Source organism: Herpailurus yagouaroundi, unplaced genomic scaffold (assembly GCF_014898765.1).
Source record: "Herpailurus yagouaroundi ecotype Mexico unplaced genomic scaffold, PumYag 220, whole genome shotgun sequence".
NCBI classification, from domain to species: Eukaryota; Metazoa; Chordata; class Mammalia; order Carnivora; family Felidae; genus Herpailurus; species Herpailurus yagouaroundi.
This window is the reverse complement of record NW_024412451.1, coordinates 6746172-6758455: the sequence shown is the minus strand read 5'-3', so window position 1 is coordinate 6758455 and position 12284 is coordinate 6746172. Positions and strand designations below refer to the sequence as shown.

The 12284-nt window shown below is 56.3% G+C and overlaps 3 protein-coding genes across 5 annotated transcripts in view; all 3 read left to right on the top strand.

Annotated features, from left to right (window-relative positions):
* Positions 1 to 4186: 4186 nt before the first annotated feature.
* NKG7 (natural killer cell granule protein 7) lies at positions 4187 to 5337 on the top strand. Its single transcript, XM_040458186.1, has 4 exons — positions 4187 to 4587; positions 4668 to 4814; positions 4899 to 5033; positions 5125 to 5337. The coding sequence occupies exons 1-4, from the start codon at positions 4431 to 4433 to the stop codon at positions 5181 to 5183; spliced, it is 498 nt and encodes a 165-aa protein (XP_040314120.1). The 5' UTR covers positions 4187 to 4430; the 3' UTR covers positions 5184 to 5337.
* A 478-nt stretch (positions 5338 to 5815) lies between these two features.
* CLDND2 (claudin domain containing 2) lies at positions 5816 to 8538 on the top strand. Of its 3 annotated transcripts, none has more exons than XM_040458169.1 (4): positions 5816 to 6857; positions 7193 to 7374; positions 7713 to 7850; positions 8076 to 8414. In XM_040458169.1, the coding sequence occupies exons 2-4, from the start codon at positions 7206 to 7208 to the stop codon at positions 8330 to 8332; spliced, it is 564 nt and encodes a 187-aa protein (XP_040314103.1). In that variant the 5' UTR covers positions 5816 to 6857; positions 7193 to 7205; the 3' UTR covers positions 8333 to 8414. The 3 variants fall into 3 exon arrangements, with proteins under 3 accessions (XP_040314103.1, XP_040314104.1, XP_040314105.1); XM_040458170.1 differs by lacking the exon at positions 5816 to 6857 and adding an exon at positions 6876 to 6971; XM_040458171.1 differs by lacking the exon at positions 5816 to 6857 and adding an exon at positions 8421 to 8538 and having other exon boundaries at positions 7025 to 7374; positions 8076 to 8195.
* A 699-nt stretch (positions 8539 to 9237) lies between these two features.
* ETFB (electron transfer flavoprotein subunit beta) overlaps positions 9238 to 12284 on the top strand; it is a 13333-nt gene continuing 10286 nt past the window's right edge. The window contains exon 1 of the mRNA XM_040458151.1: positions 9238 to 9366. Coding sequence (XP_040314085.1) covers positions 9310 to 9366 — 57 coding nt within the window. The 5' untranslated portion in view covers positions 9238 to 9309. The remainder of the gene's footprint in view (positions 9367 to 12284) is intronic.

Genomic DNA, 12284 nt, shown 5'->3' with positions numbered 1-12284 from the left:
TGGCCTCACCTGGCTTAGGGTCACAGTCCCTCAACCAGCTCTATCAGTGCCCCTACCCATGGCCTGTCCACTGTGGTCCTTTCTCTACGCACCATTAAAAGAAATTTTTTTTTCAGTTTATTTATTTTGAAAGAGAGAGAGAGAGAGCAAGAGAGAGAGCATGCAAGCAGGGTGGGAGCAGAGAGAGAGGGAGAGAGAATCCCAAGCAGACTCTGCATTGATAGTATGAAGCCCCATGTGGGTCTCGAGCTCACAAACCTTGAGATCATGACCTGAGCTGAAATCAAGGGCCGAATGCCTAACTGACTGAGCCACCCAGTTGCCCCTCTACACAGCATTTAGAGGGATTTTTGTGAAAGCATGATTCAAATCACGTTATCCTCTCAATCGCCTCCCCCCCTTCCCCAGGTGGCTCCCAGTTCAGATGAACAGCTAGCCGATCAAGGTCATACAAGGTGCCACGTGTTCCAGACCCTGCCACCTCTTTGACTTAATCCTCCTTCCCTGACTACACTGACAGCGTGGAACCTATTTGGGATTCTCTCTCTCTCTCTCTCTCTCTTTCTCCCCCTCTGCCCCTTCCCTGCTTGTGTGCATGTGAGCGCTCACTCTCTCTTTTCTCAAAATGAATATTAAAAAAATAATAAAATAAAGGGAAAGAGCATATAACCCGTTTGTAAATTATAGGCTACACAACTGGAAAGCATTACTTTTCCATGGATAATATATCCTGCTTTACATATGTAAAATGCCTGCTTTACATATGGTAGCAGGTATTTTTTTTTTAATTTTTAAAATTTATTTATTTTTGAGAATGAGAGAGACAGAGCACGAGCAGGGGAGGGGCAGAGAGAGAGAGAGACACAGAATCCGAAGCAGGCTCCAGGCTCTGAGCTGTCAGCACAGAGCCCCATGTGGGGCTCGAACCCATGAACTGTAAGATCATGACCTGAGCTGAAGTCAGACGCTCAACTGACTGAGCCCCCCTCCAGGCGCCCCTGGTAGCAGATATTTTTATTACTTTTTTTTTAAAGTTTACTTATTTTGAGAGAGAGAGAGAGACAGATAGAGAGAGAGAGAGAGAGAGAGAGAGAGCGAGAGAGAGAATCCCAAGCTGGCTCCATGCCATCAATGCAGAGCCAGACATGGGGCTAGATCTCATGAACCCGTGAGATCATGACCTGAGTGAAATGAAGAGTCAGACGCTTAACCAACTGAGCCGCCCAAGTGTGCCAAGATTTGTATTTTTTTATTTCTTTATTTTTTATTTTTTAAAGTAATCTCTACCTATGGTGTGGGGCTTGAACTTGTAATCCCAAGATCAAGAGTTGCATGCCCTTCGGACTGAGCCAGCCAGGAGACCTTCAGCTCACTATTTTTAGCTGACAGTTTCCATCTAATATTCTTTATTTTTTACGTCAGAGTGGATACATTAAGCTAGATTCTACTCAGCAAGGAGACTAACAGACTTAGTACCTTTTTATCATCATAATAGACTGCATTAAATATTATTAATAGAGTAGGCCTCAGTAGAAATGGGGCATCTTCCATAATAACCGTTTATAAACAGCATTCACTTCTTTACTACAGTGTAGGTTCAGTGAGAGTGAGGGTCTCATGCGCCTTCTACACCAGTGTTTCCCCGGAGCCTGGCATACTGCCTGACCTATGAGAGGCACTGGTTGGATTATTTCCAGAAGCCTCCTATGGGCCAGGCCCTTTGCTGGGCCCTGGGGGCCCCCAAATTAATCAGGCCTCGTTCCTGCCTTGGAGTTCTTGACGTCTGAGCATGTGTGGAAAGGGGTGGAAGGAGAGACACTTTGGATCACGCCAAGTAAAGGTGGTCCCGGGAGATAATAATTGGGCTAGGGGTGTGGGAATGGCGTCCAGGACTGAGGGTGGAGGCTTCGGATTGGAGGACCTCAGCTCTGAAGACAGAACCAATAGAATAGAAAGACCAGGTGTCTAGGTGATCCAGGTGGGCCCGAGGACTGGGCAGAGTTTCTGCAGGATGGAGCCTCGGAAGGAATTCCCCGGGGCTGGGAGAGGCTGGAGAAAGTTAGAAGGGACTGGGGTGACCTGGAAACACTGGTGGCACTTGGGCAAGACTGGCAGAGACCCAAGGAGACCAAAAACTGGGACAGTGTCGGGGAGCCAGGGACCTGAGGTCTTGGGAAAAGCTTCAACACACACGTCTTGTCAAGAAAAAGGATGGAGGTTCTGGAGGACAGTTCCATTTTCAACGTCACGTCAGCTGATTCAGGCTCTCCTGGAGGCCGTAGTCTGTCCTTATTGGCTTGAGGGGCATGTGCTGGAGGGCACCAAGAACCTGGGCCCACAGTCAGCCTTTGATGCCAACAACCGCGGAAGCCTGTTGGAGCCTGGTGCGGCCACGTGTGTGTGCACACGCGCGTGCCTGTGCCTGTGTGTGCATGTGCCGTGGTGAGGGTGGGACTCAGGGAGATGAAGCAGGAGGGGTGTCTGGTTGGTTCAGTTGGGAGAGCATGTGACTCTTGATCTTGAGATCGTGAGTTTGAGCCCCATGTTGGGTTAGACATTAAATCAATAAACTTAAAAAAAAAAAAAAAAAAAGAGATGAACCAGGGTCAAAGGCTGGGGACTGGAGGTGGAATGTAAATGAAAATGAGTGGGATTGAGGTAGGATTTATAGGACTTGGGGTGGAGTAGGAGGAAGAGGGGCTTGGGGCCAGAAATATGATCTGGCACGGGGATGGGAGTGAGGATAAGGTTGAGTCTCAGGATGAGGATGGGTTTGAGTTGGGGATTGAGCTTGGTTTTGGAGATGGGGTTGGGGTTGAGTTTGGGGCTGGGTTTGTGAGTAAGAGGATGGAGGTTAGGTCAGGTGGCAGGACAGGGTTAAGGAGTAGGTTGTGCTTGTGCTTGGGGATGGGACTGGCCTTAGCGTTGGTGTTGGCGATGAAAGTGGGGTCTGGTTTAGGAATTGAGGTGGAGTTGAGTTTGTTAGAGCTGGGTAGAGCTGGGTTATAAATGGGGCTGGGTTTGGGGTTAGGGATGAAGTTATGGATTGGGTTGAGTTGGGGTCAGGTTTGGGAATGAGAATAGGGTTGGGTTGGAGGATAGGGATGGAGTTCAGGATGGGGTTGGGTTTGAAATGGGGTAGAGACTGCAGATGGGCCCTGTGATCTGACACCTCCTTCGTCACACCTCCACGGCCCAGACTTCCTGAAGCCTGTCTGTTGCTCTCCGCTAGAGCTACATCCACCGCCATTTTTGTGCCGGCGCCCTGCCGCTTATGATCTGAATCTCTCTCTGGGAGCCTGCCCTTCTGAGCATGTTCTCAGGAGTGGCCAGCTATCTCAGTGGTGAGGGTCTGGGTGAAGGATGGGGGTTTGCAAACTGGAGTCTCCGGTAATGGAAGAGGACCTGGGCTCTTGAGTCACTGTGTTGTGGGGCTGCTGGCTCAAGGTCATCTTCATGACAGAGGTCCTCTTCTAGGCCATTCCCCGGTTCATAGAGGTCAAGTGTGCCTGAGCCTTCTACCTGGGCTGCCACACCTTCACCTGACACTTGCTCATCTGTGAGGCATTACCTAGGACCTGGTATTGGTATGGGCGGAGGGGGCTTGCTCTTGGAGGGTGGGAGGGTCCTGTGCCCCTGCCCCTGCCACTCAGGCACCCCGATGAAGGCCACTGGACTGGAGGCCCTGCTCAAAGCAGAGCTGTGTGTGAACTCTTCTTACCAGATAAGGATGTGGGCATGTCTTTCTCCCCACAAACTTTCAGAATTGTGATTCTCCACCCTCTGCTTGCCTTGGGTATAAGCTCCAAGCCATCGATCCAGGAATCTGAGCCCCTGCCTGCCTGCCTCTTCCTCGAGACCTGAGTCCAGGCCTCCAGACCTTGCCCCCTCAGCCCCAAGTATCTTGGCCTCCGGCCCCCTCTTTCTGCAGAGACGCCAGAGTCGGGGCCCCTCTCTTCCAGGATGGAAGGTTGCAGAACCCACAGGAAAGCATGACACAACCCTCAACTGTCCCCTCTGGCCACATCCCCCATTTAACTCACACCCTGGCCTCACTTGCCACCTCCCACCTTGAGGCCCCCAAGCCTCTCACACCTCTTCCAGGAAGCATCTTCTGATGTTAAGGGCTCTAAGGGTGGGAGGTACAGAACCTAAAACAGACAGGCAAGTTCTGAACCACCCCTCAAACCACTGATGAGGTGACACTCTCCACCACACACTATGAGGGGACTTGAATCTCCTTGGGGGGAGGGCGTTGTCAGGGTAACCAGGAAGGGAGGGCTTACTGCAAGAGTCAGCTACTGGGAACTGCAGGAGACCACACCAGCCTGGTTTCAAAGGCTTAAAGTCTTCTCTTTCTGGAGCTCAGAGGACCCACGACCACCAGCTTCTTCATCTCCCAGGCCCCAGACACCCAACTGCTCATCTCCATGGAGCTCTGTCGGTCCTTGGCCTTATTCACTGGCTGCCTGGGCCTGGTGTCCATCCTGATCGCTTTGAGCACGGATTTCTGGTTCGTGGCCATGGGGCCTAACTTTTCATTTCACTCGGGCCTCTGGCCAGAGGGGTTTCACAATATGGTGGCAGGTAAGGGATGGCAGTCTCTTTTGGTGGGGGGGAGAGGGGCTGCGTGAGGGGCAGGCACCCAAATCTTCTCTCTTGCACAGCCTACATCCACGTGACACAGAGCTTCAGCATTCTGGCCGCCCTGTGTGGCCTGGTGTCGGTGATCCTCATGGTCCTGTCCTACATCCCCTCAGTGTCCATTCCAGGCCGCGGGCCCCTTGCCTCCTCTGTCACAGCCTTTGTTGCAGGTAGACTCCAGGCTGTACCTGGGGACTGGGGACTGGTGAGTTCCCACAGAGGTGCTGAGCAGTCTCTCCTGTCTTTATCCTCAGCCATCTTCGTGATGGTGGCCATGGTCGTCTACACCAGTGAGCGGTGGAACCAGCCCCAACACCCCCAGATCCAGTCCTTCTTCTCCTGGTCTTTCTACCTGGGCTGGGTTTCGATGATTCTCTTGCTCTGTGCAGGTAACCGCTGCTCCAGGAACTGGAGAGGCCGGCTGGGGGACCTCTGAGAGAGCAGGGTGGGGCAGGTGTTAACCTCTCTCTGTCACCCCAGGTAGCCTGAGTCTGGGTGCTCATTGCAGTGCCCCCCGGCCTGGCTATGACACCTTGTGAGCGAGAGAGGCGACAACAGCAAGGTGAGGCGCTATTCTCTGAAGACACCATCAGGAGCCTCAGGCCCCCGCAGCCCCCCCTCCAGCCCTCCCCCCCAGCCCTCCCCCAACCCCTTCATTTGCTTCTTTACCCATTCAACAAACATTTGCTGGGATCTGGTAATTCTGGGATTAATTCCGTCATGACATAAGCTGAGGGCAAGCCAGCTCCATGCTGGGTGACAGAAAGGACTCAGAGCCCTTACCTGTCATCCGTCTGCTACCAGCCGGTATAGGGGCCACTGTGGCCCCATGTCAGCTCCCTTTCCAGGCCTTGCCTTTCTCCGTTTCCACCTCAACACCCTGTCCTTTGTCTTTCCCACATTAGTGCTCTTTCCTTCTGACTCCCTGATTTTGCCACCCCTGTCTTCACTCTGGTCCTCCTCGCTCGTTTCATTCACTCATTCACACATTGATTCATTCACTCCTTCAGCTGGCTTCTCCCGAGTTCATCCTTTCTGTTGGGTCTCCCTGGGGATGCTGATGGGAACCTGAGACCTGGGCCTTGCCCACTGGGGGCTGCAAGTCCGGTGGGGGAATTGAGACAGCAGTCAGGCGGTGGCGGGGGGGGAGGTGAGCTTTCTGGGGAGAGGGTGTTTAGGGGTTTCTCGAGGGCCAAGGCAAAGTCATCCGGGCAGTGGGGCCCAAAGGTGTGGAGAGGCTGGAGGTTTTCAGGGGATGGAGAACAGTGCTCTGTGGCAGAATGTGGAATGCAGAGGTCATTGGGGTGTGAGGGTGGAGAGGTGGGTGAGAGCCAGGCCCCTAAGGCCACAGTGACTCTCTCTTGAGAGCAATGGGGGGCTAGAAGAAGGTTGTGAGGTGGGGAGGGACAGCGCCAGCCGCAGGTGCCCTATAGATCCCTCTGGGATATGCAGGGAGGTCAGAAAGGACAAAGGAGCTTGGCAATGCAATGGGTATGACTGGGACCGGAGCATGAGACGGAGAAGAGGGAAGGGGCCAGAAAGATTCAGGGGCTGGAAGGAATGGGACACAGGGATCCAAGGGCTTTGTGGAGTGATGGGCAGGAGGGGGCCAGGTTAGTGCCCAGGGTTCTGGTGCAACCAACTTGGGTGGGATGGTGGGGTCATCCCTGTTTTGGTGGGAGATGTTGAGCTCAGTTGGGATGTGGTTGGCAGGGGTCTGGGACAGAGAAGTGGGCTGGAGATGGTTTGGGTTGCTATCAGAGAATCAGTGGCCGAGGGAGTCGTGGCTGTGAGGAAACTCATCGGGTAAGAAGGTGCAGGATGGAGATTCCAGGAAAACCAGCCCTGGGAAGTGGAGGGAAGATCAAGAACAGGAGCCTGCATGGGGGTCTGAGAGGGCACAGCCAGAGAGTTGGGGGCCTGGAGAGCTTCTGGGGTCAAGGGAAGAATTTTCAGCAGGATATGGTCTATCGTGTCATGGCCATCTGACTCTGAGCTGTCACTTTGTTAGAAAAGCTGTGTGTGGGGGGGTTTTTGTGTGTGTGTGTGGGTGTGTGTGGGTGTGGGTGTGGGCGGGTGGTTATCTCTTTAAGTGGCTGATGAGAGAGGGGGTTCTGGAACTCCTCCTGCCTCACAGAGACCCAGTCTCCCTTCCCCCACACCTCTGGACTCTGTGTCTAAGAAGCCCCTTGAGCTGGGTGTCAGGCATTTAGGTGGGTGTGTGCATGGGGGTTGGGGGAGGGCACTGGACAGGTTAGGGGCACACTCCACTGGAGGATGGAGATGTTTGAAAGGCAGAGACGTCCTTAAGCTGTGACTCCCTGTGGGTAAGGTCTCAAGGTGCCCAATAGTAGCAGTAGGACATGGGAGAAGGAGGTCTTGGGTTTGGGAAGGGCCTGAGGGAGGGGTCCCCAGACAGGGGTGCTGGGGTGAAGTCTGGGATATGTAGGGACTTGTGTGTGTGGGTCTCAAGGGCTTGAAAGAGCTGAGAGAGGGGGCTGGGGGTGGGGGGAGTGTTGGCCAATCTTGCGTGTGTGACCCTCCGCAGCAGCCTCCCTGGCATGGGGATGAAGCGGCGCCTTCAGAGCGGGGGCACCTTGCTGGGCTTCTTGACCCAAATCCTCACGATTCTCTCCACTGCCACCAACTACTGGATCCACTACCCTGGGGGCCACAGTGGCCTGTGGAAGGAGTGTAATGGCGGCATCTGCTCCAACATCCCCTGCCAGAGTGAGGCCCCACCCGCCCAGATGTCCCCCACTAGACAGACAGCACCCCCCCCCCCCCCCCGCCCCGGCACTGAGCACAGCTGGCCCCCTCGCCTCACACAACAGCTGGGCACATCCTGCGGCGCCCCCACCCTCACCCCTTCCTCTCCAGTCTCAGATCCACCTGCTCCTCCGCGACAAAGACTACCACGAACCCCCACTTGGGGATCTGCTTCCCTGTTGGGACATTAACCGCCCCTCATGAAGCAACTTGCGAGTCCCTATCCAAACTAGAGCGGCGGGTGGGGGTGGTGGCCCGGGGCGGCACCAGCGCGCGGCTGAGGCGGCCGCTCTCCCCAGCCATGCTGGCGGTGGCGGGCGCGTGCATGGTGCTGGCGGCGTGCTCCGCCGTCGTGGGTTTGGTGATGGGGCTGAGGATTCTGTGCCACGAGGGTGACTCGCGGGGCCAGACTATGAGCGGCACCTTCTTCCTCTGCGGTGAGATGGCAGCGGGCCCCCAGGCATAGGGCGGGCTTGGGAGTTGCGGGGGGCAGGGACCCAGGGTCTTGCACTTGGAGACGCTCGGAAGGGAATGAGGGGAGGGGCCGGAGACCCAGAGGAGGGCGTGGCTGGGAGGAGGGGGCGTGGCCTGGGCGACGGGCGCGGTCTAGGGGCGCCTCCGCGCTGCGCCCTGGCTACGCTCACCCCGGGCGCGGGGCCCAGGGCTGCTGCTGCTGATCGCCCTGACAGGCTACACCGTCAAGAACGCGTGGAAAGACGACGTCTTCTTCTCATGGTCCTATTTTTCGGGGTGGCTGGCTTTACCCTTCTCTATCCTCGCGGGTAACCTGGACAGCGGGACGAGGGTGGAGGAGACTGCCCTGAGCACCCCCCTCCCCATAGACTCCCCGTCGCCCTCCCAGGGACTCCCCAGCACACTCCGCTCCCGACTCCCGCACACCCGGCAGGATCGCCCTTAGAGCTCCGGACCCCCGTCCCCGGGGCGCTCCCCGTCATCCGCCCCAGGACCCACCGTCCCCCACCCGCCCTCCGCTCCTCTCCCGCCAGGCTTCTGCTTTCTGCTGGCGGACATGATCGTGCAGAGCACGGACGCCATCAGCGGATTCCCCGTGTGCTTGTGACCGCAGCCTGCCTGGGGCAGAATAAAGGAACGGCTTTCACCGCCGCGGCTCGTGTGCCTTTCTGGGGGACACGAACGCACGTGGGAACATGGATATGAAGAGGACGGGGGACCGGGACACGGGGATCCCTGGGAGCTCAGGGAGGACATAAGCACATGAACCTACAGGGAACGTGGAACATGGGGACACGAGCTTGGGGTGGACAAGGACACGGACTGGGAGGGGGAACGGGAATCAGGGGTAGTGGGGTCAGGAGCGCACAAGGGCGTTTGGAGGGGATGTAGGGACTTGCAGGGAAAACGAGTATAGGGGAACACAAGGGGCATGATCATGGGACGAGGAACATGGCAAAAAGAAAATGGGGAGACACAAGAGGACTTAGGGGACACGAGCATGGCGACTTGTAGAGTTGAGGAAAAGGCGGGGGACTGGGGAAGGGGATAAATCGAGGACACTGGGAAAAGTTTAGAATTCGTGGGAGGAACCACGCTCCACTCCGGGAGCATCTCCCTACGCTCACGGCCTTTCCCCTAGTTCCCGGCCACGCCCCCTCCTCTAGGTCAGTTTCCTTTCCCCTCGGGTCCCGCCTCTTTGTCCAAGATTCGTTCCCTATTGGCCCCGATCCTCTTGCCACACCTGCCTCCCTTCCGGGCCTCCGGTTGGTCCTCTGTTGGGGCGGAGGCGGGCACCATAGCGGTTGACTGGCTGGCTGCGTGGAGCGCAGGCGCAGAGAGGGGCGGGGTGCGGGGGCGGAACGAGAAGTCTCGATCTGGGCAGCGAGCTCACTGACCCCGGCAGGTGGCAGAGGTAGGAAGATGGCGGAGCTGCGTGCGCTCGTGGCTGTCAAGAGGGTCATCGACTTCGCTGTGAAGGTGACCGCCCCCCCCCCCCAACCTCCCCGAATCCCGCGGCCGTGTGCTTCCGGGGTCACTGTATGGGAGGTCTTCTCGTACCTCTGATCTCTCCCGCTCTCCCCCCAAACGTCAAAGTACACCAGAGGGCAAAGATCAAGGACTGTGAGGTTCAGACCTCAGATCTCTCTTCATTCAGACCAGGCCCCTCTGGGGTCATGACCCCGTTCCCTTTTCTCGAGTCTGGATTCGCTGTCTTCATAGGGTGCAGTGCGAGTCACCTTCTCTATTTCTTACCTGCTGGAGGTGTCATGGCCCCTATTTATTAACACATGGAGAAACTGAGGCACAGAGAGGTCACTCAGCTAGGATGGGATAGAGCTGAGATTTCCGCTCCAGGTCTGTCTGGCTCCTCAACCCAACTAAATGCTTTGCACACAAGCCACACTTTAACCTTTAGGCTGCTTTGCACACTCCGTTGATTATTCCAATACCGGGCGCTGTGGGAACCCAGAAACTGTCTTTTACCCTACGTAGCCACAGGGTGAGTGAAGAGGTCCTGCTGGGAAGGGAGGGTGAAGTGTTTGCTGGAGACGGAATCCCGTCGGACTGAGCTGGTGGAATGACTCACATTCTCCATGAGGGGCCTGGGGGCAGCGTCTCTGAGGGCCTGGCTTGCCCCCAGGGAGAAGCTGGTCTGGACAGAAGTGAATCAGACGCAGTCTCGCAGGCCCGTGTCTCCTATTACTTGGCTTAAAGCAGACTGAAGGTGGTGACTGCCCATCCACGTGTGTCCCCACCATCAGACTGGGGTTCCACCTCTGCGTCTCCAGCATTGCCCAGCATAGGGCCTAGCTTGCCAGAGGCCTCGGGATGCATGAAACCAGGGCCCCTGCCAGTTTGGGGGGTGGGGTGGGCAGGAGGTCCCGGCAGCCGGGCTTGGCGTGGAAGCTTCAGTGATCATAACTGCCCATGTGTAGTGAGCGATTACTACGGAGGAGCAGGGCTCCAAGTCCTTGGCAGAGATTAACCCATTCAGTGCTTTCAAAAGCTGCTAGGTATTATCAGTCCCGTTAGACAGGTGAGGAAACTGAGAACCGTGGAGGTTCTGTTACCTGCCAGGTCACCCCGCTCCAGGCAACCAGAGTCAGAATCACAAGTGCAGGCAAGTCCCGCTCTGGTCTCTCCTCCTCCCCTTTTCACTCAGCAGCTGGGAGGCCCGATGACAGCAAATGGCAGGGATGTTGCTCGGGGTTCTGGGACCTGCCCTCCTGGTTTCCTCCGACCTGTAACTGTTCCTTCGGGCTCCGTCGCCCCCCGGGTCTCCTTCTGCCCCAGTCCGGGTCTCCATGGCCTGAGATGCCTCGGTCGTATCTGTCTCCCCGACCCGGCAGGCTCCAGTTTCATGGGCTTTGGGTCGCAGCCGCATCCAGCACGGGGACTGGCATGGGTGTGTGCCGAATGAGAGAACAAAGAGGGGGGTGTCAGCTGCTGTCCTATCCCTCTGGTCCATCCTCTCCCAGCCTCACAGCTCTTCCTGCACCGGGAGCTGCCCCGAGGCTCCCCAGCACCCTCAGGACAAAGTCCCAGCCCCTCAGTGTTTGAGACCCTTCGTGGTCCGGCCTTGGCCCCTGTTCTGCCGTCCACGGTGCCCTGTTCCTCCCTTACCCCTTGTGCTTCCATAGCTCCCACCTAATCTTTCCTGACAGACAGGGCTCCTTCTTGGCTTGGGCCCTTGTCCTCGCTGGGCCTTCTGCCTGGATACCCTTCCCTCTCCAGCCCTACTTGTACCTCCCTTGTCCTGCTCAACGCTGATCTGTCAATCGCATCGGCATTTAGTGATTCTCTGGTACCCCCTGTCCCAACCCTCTCCTGCTCCTTGTTGTGTCCTTGGACCCTCCTGCAGCCCCCTGGGCTTGCCTCTCTGCGCTCTTCTCCCACACTGGATTGGGATCCTCTGTCCACCCAGATGTCCCCTCCCCCCACTGGTGGCTCCTCAGGGTGCGTGCACTTCGTTCCACTCTTGCCTCACTTGTCACCTTCTCTGGGAGGCCTGCCCTGGATCCTGACTTAAAGTTGCAACCCCCATCGTTCCCGTCCCCTCCCTGGCTGTCATTTCACCCATACTCTGGTCTCTTTGTAACCTCCTCTCATCTACTGATTGCCCTCTTTAGTGTCTGTCCCTCCTTCCAGATGTCCAGCTCCAGGGTGGGGAGGAGGGTCTGTCTGATGTAGTCACTGCTGTCTTAGTCATTGGTTCCCTCACAAGAACGGTTCGGAGCCAACTCCAGGCCGGCTGCCCGGGTCAGCTTCCTACCGTGTGACCTTGGGGAGCTGCGTAACCACTCCGAGCCTTATTTTCCTCCACCCTACAGCGGGGATAACAAGAGTACCTCCTGAATTGGGTGGCGGTGAAGATCGGATAAGCTCTTAGAGTAGTGCCTGGCTGTGGGGCGCCAGGGTGGCTCCGTCGGTTGAGCGTCCAACCTCAGCTCAGGTCATAATCTCACGGTTTGTGAGTTCGAGCCCCGCCTTGGGCTCTGGGCTGACAGCTTGGAGCCTGCTTTGGATTCTGTGTCTCCCCATCTCTGCCCCTCTCCCCACTTGCTCTCTCTCTCTCTCTCTCTCTCTCAAAAACAAGTGTTGGCTGGCACGCAGTGAGTATTGTTATTATTGACAGTACTAGTAATGCAAGTTTACTTAGTCATTTGTTCAGAAACAGATGCCGTGCTCAGTGTGTGTCCGTGTGCACGTCTGTGATTGTGTGTTTAGGGTATTACTCAATAGGCAACCAGCGACACTCAGTTCTGGCCCATGAGGCTGTACCCTTCAGAGTTTCTTTTTTTTTTTTTAATTTTTTTTTTCAACGTTTTTTATTTATTTTTGGGACAGAGAGAGACAGAGCATGAACGGGGGAGGGGCAGAGAGAGAGGGAGACA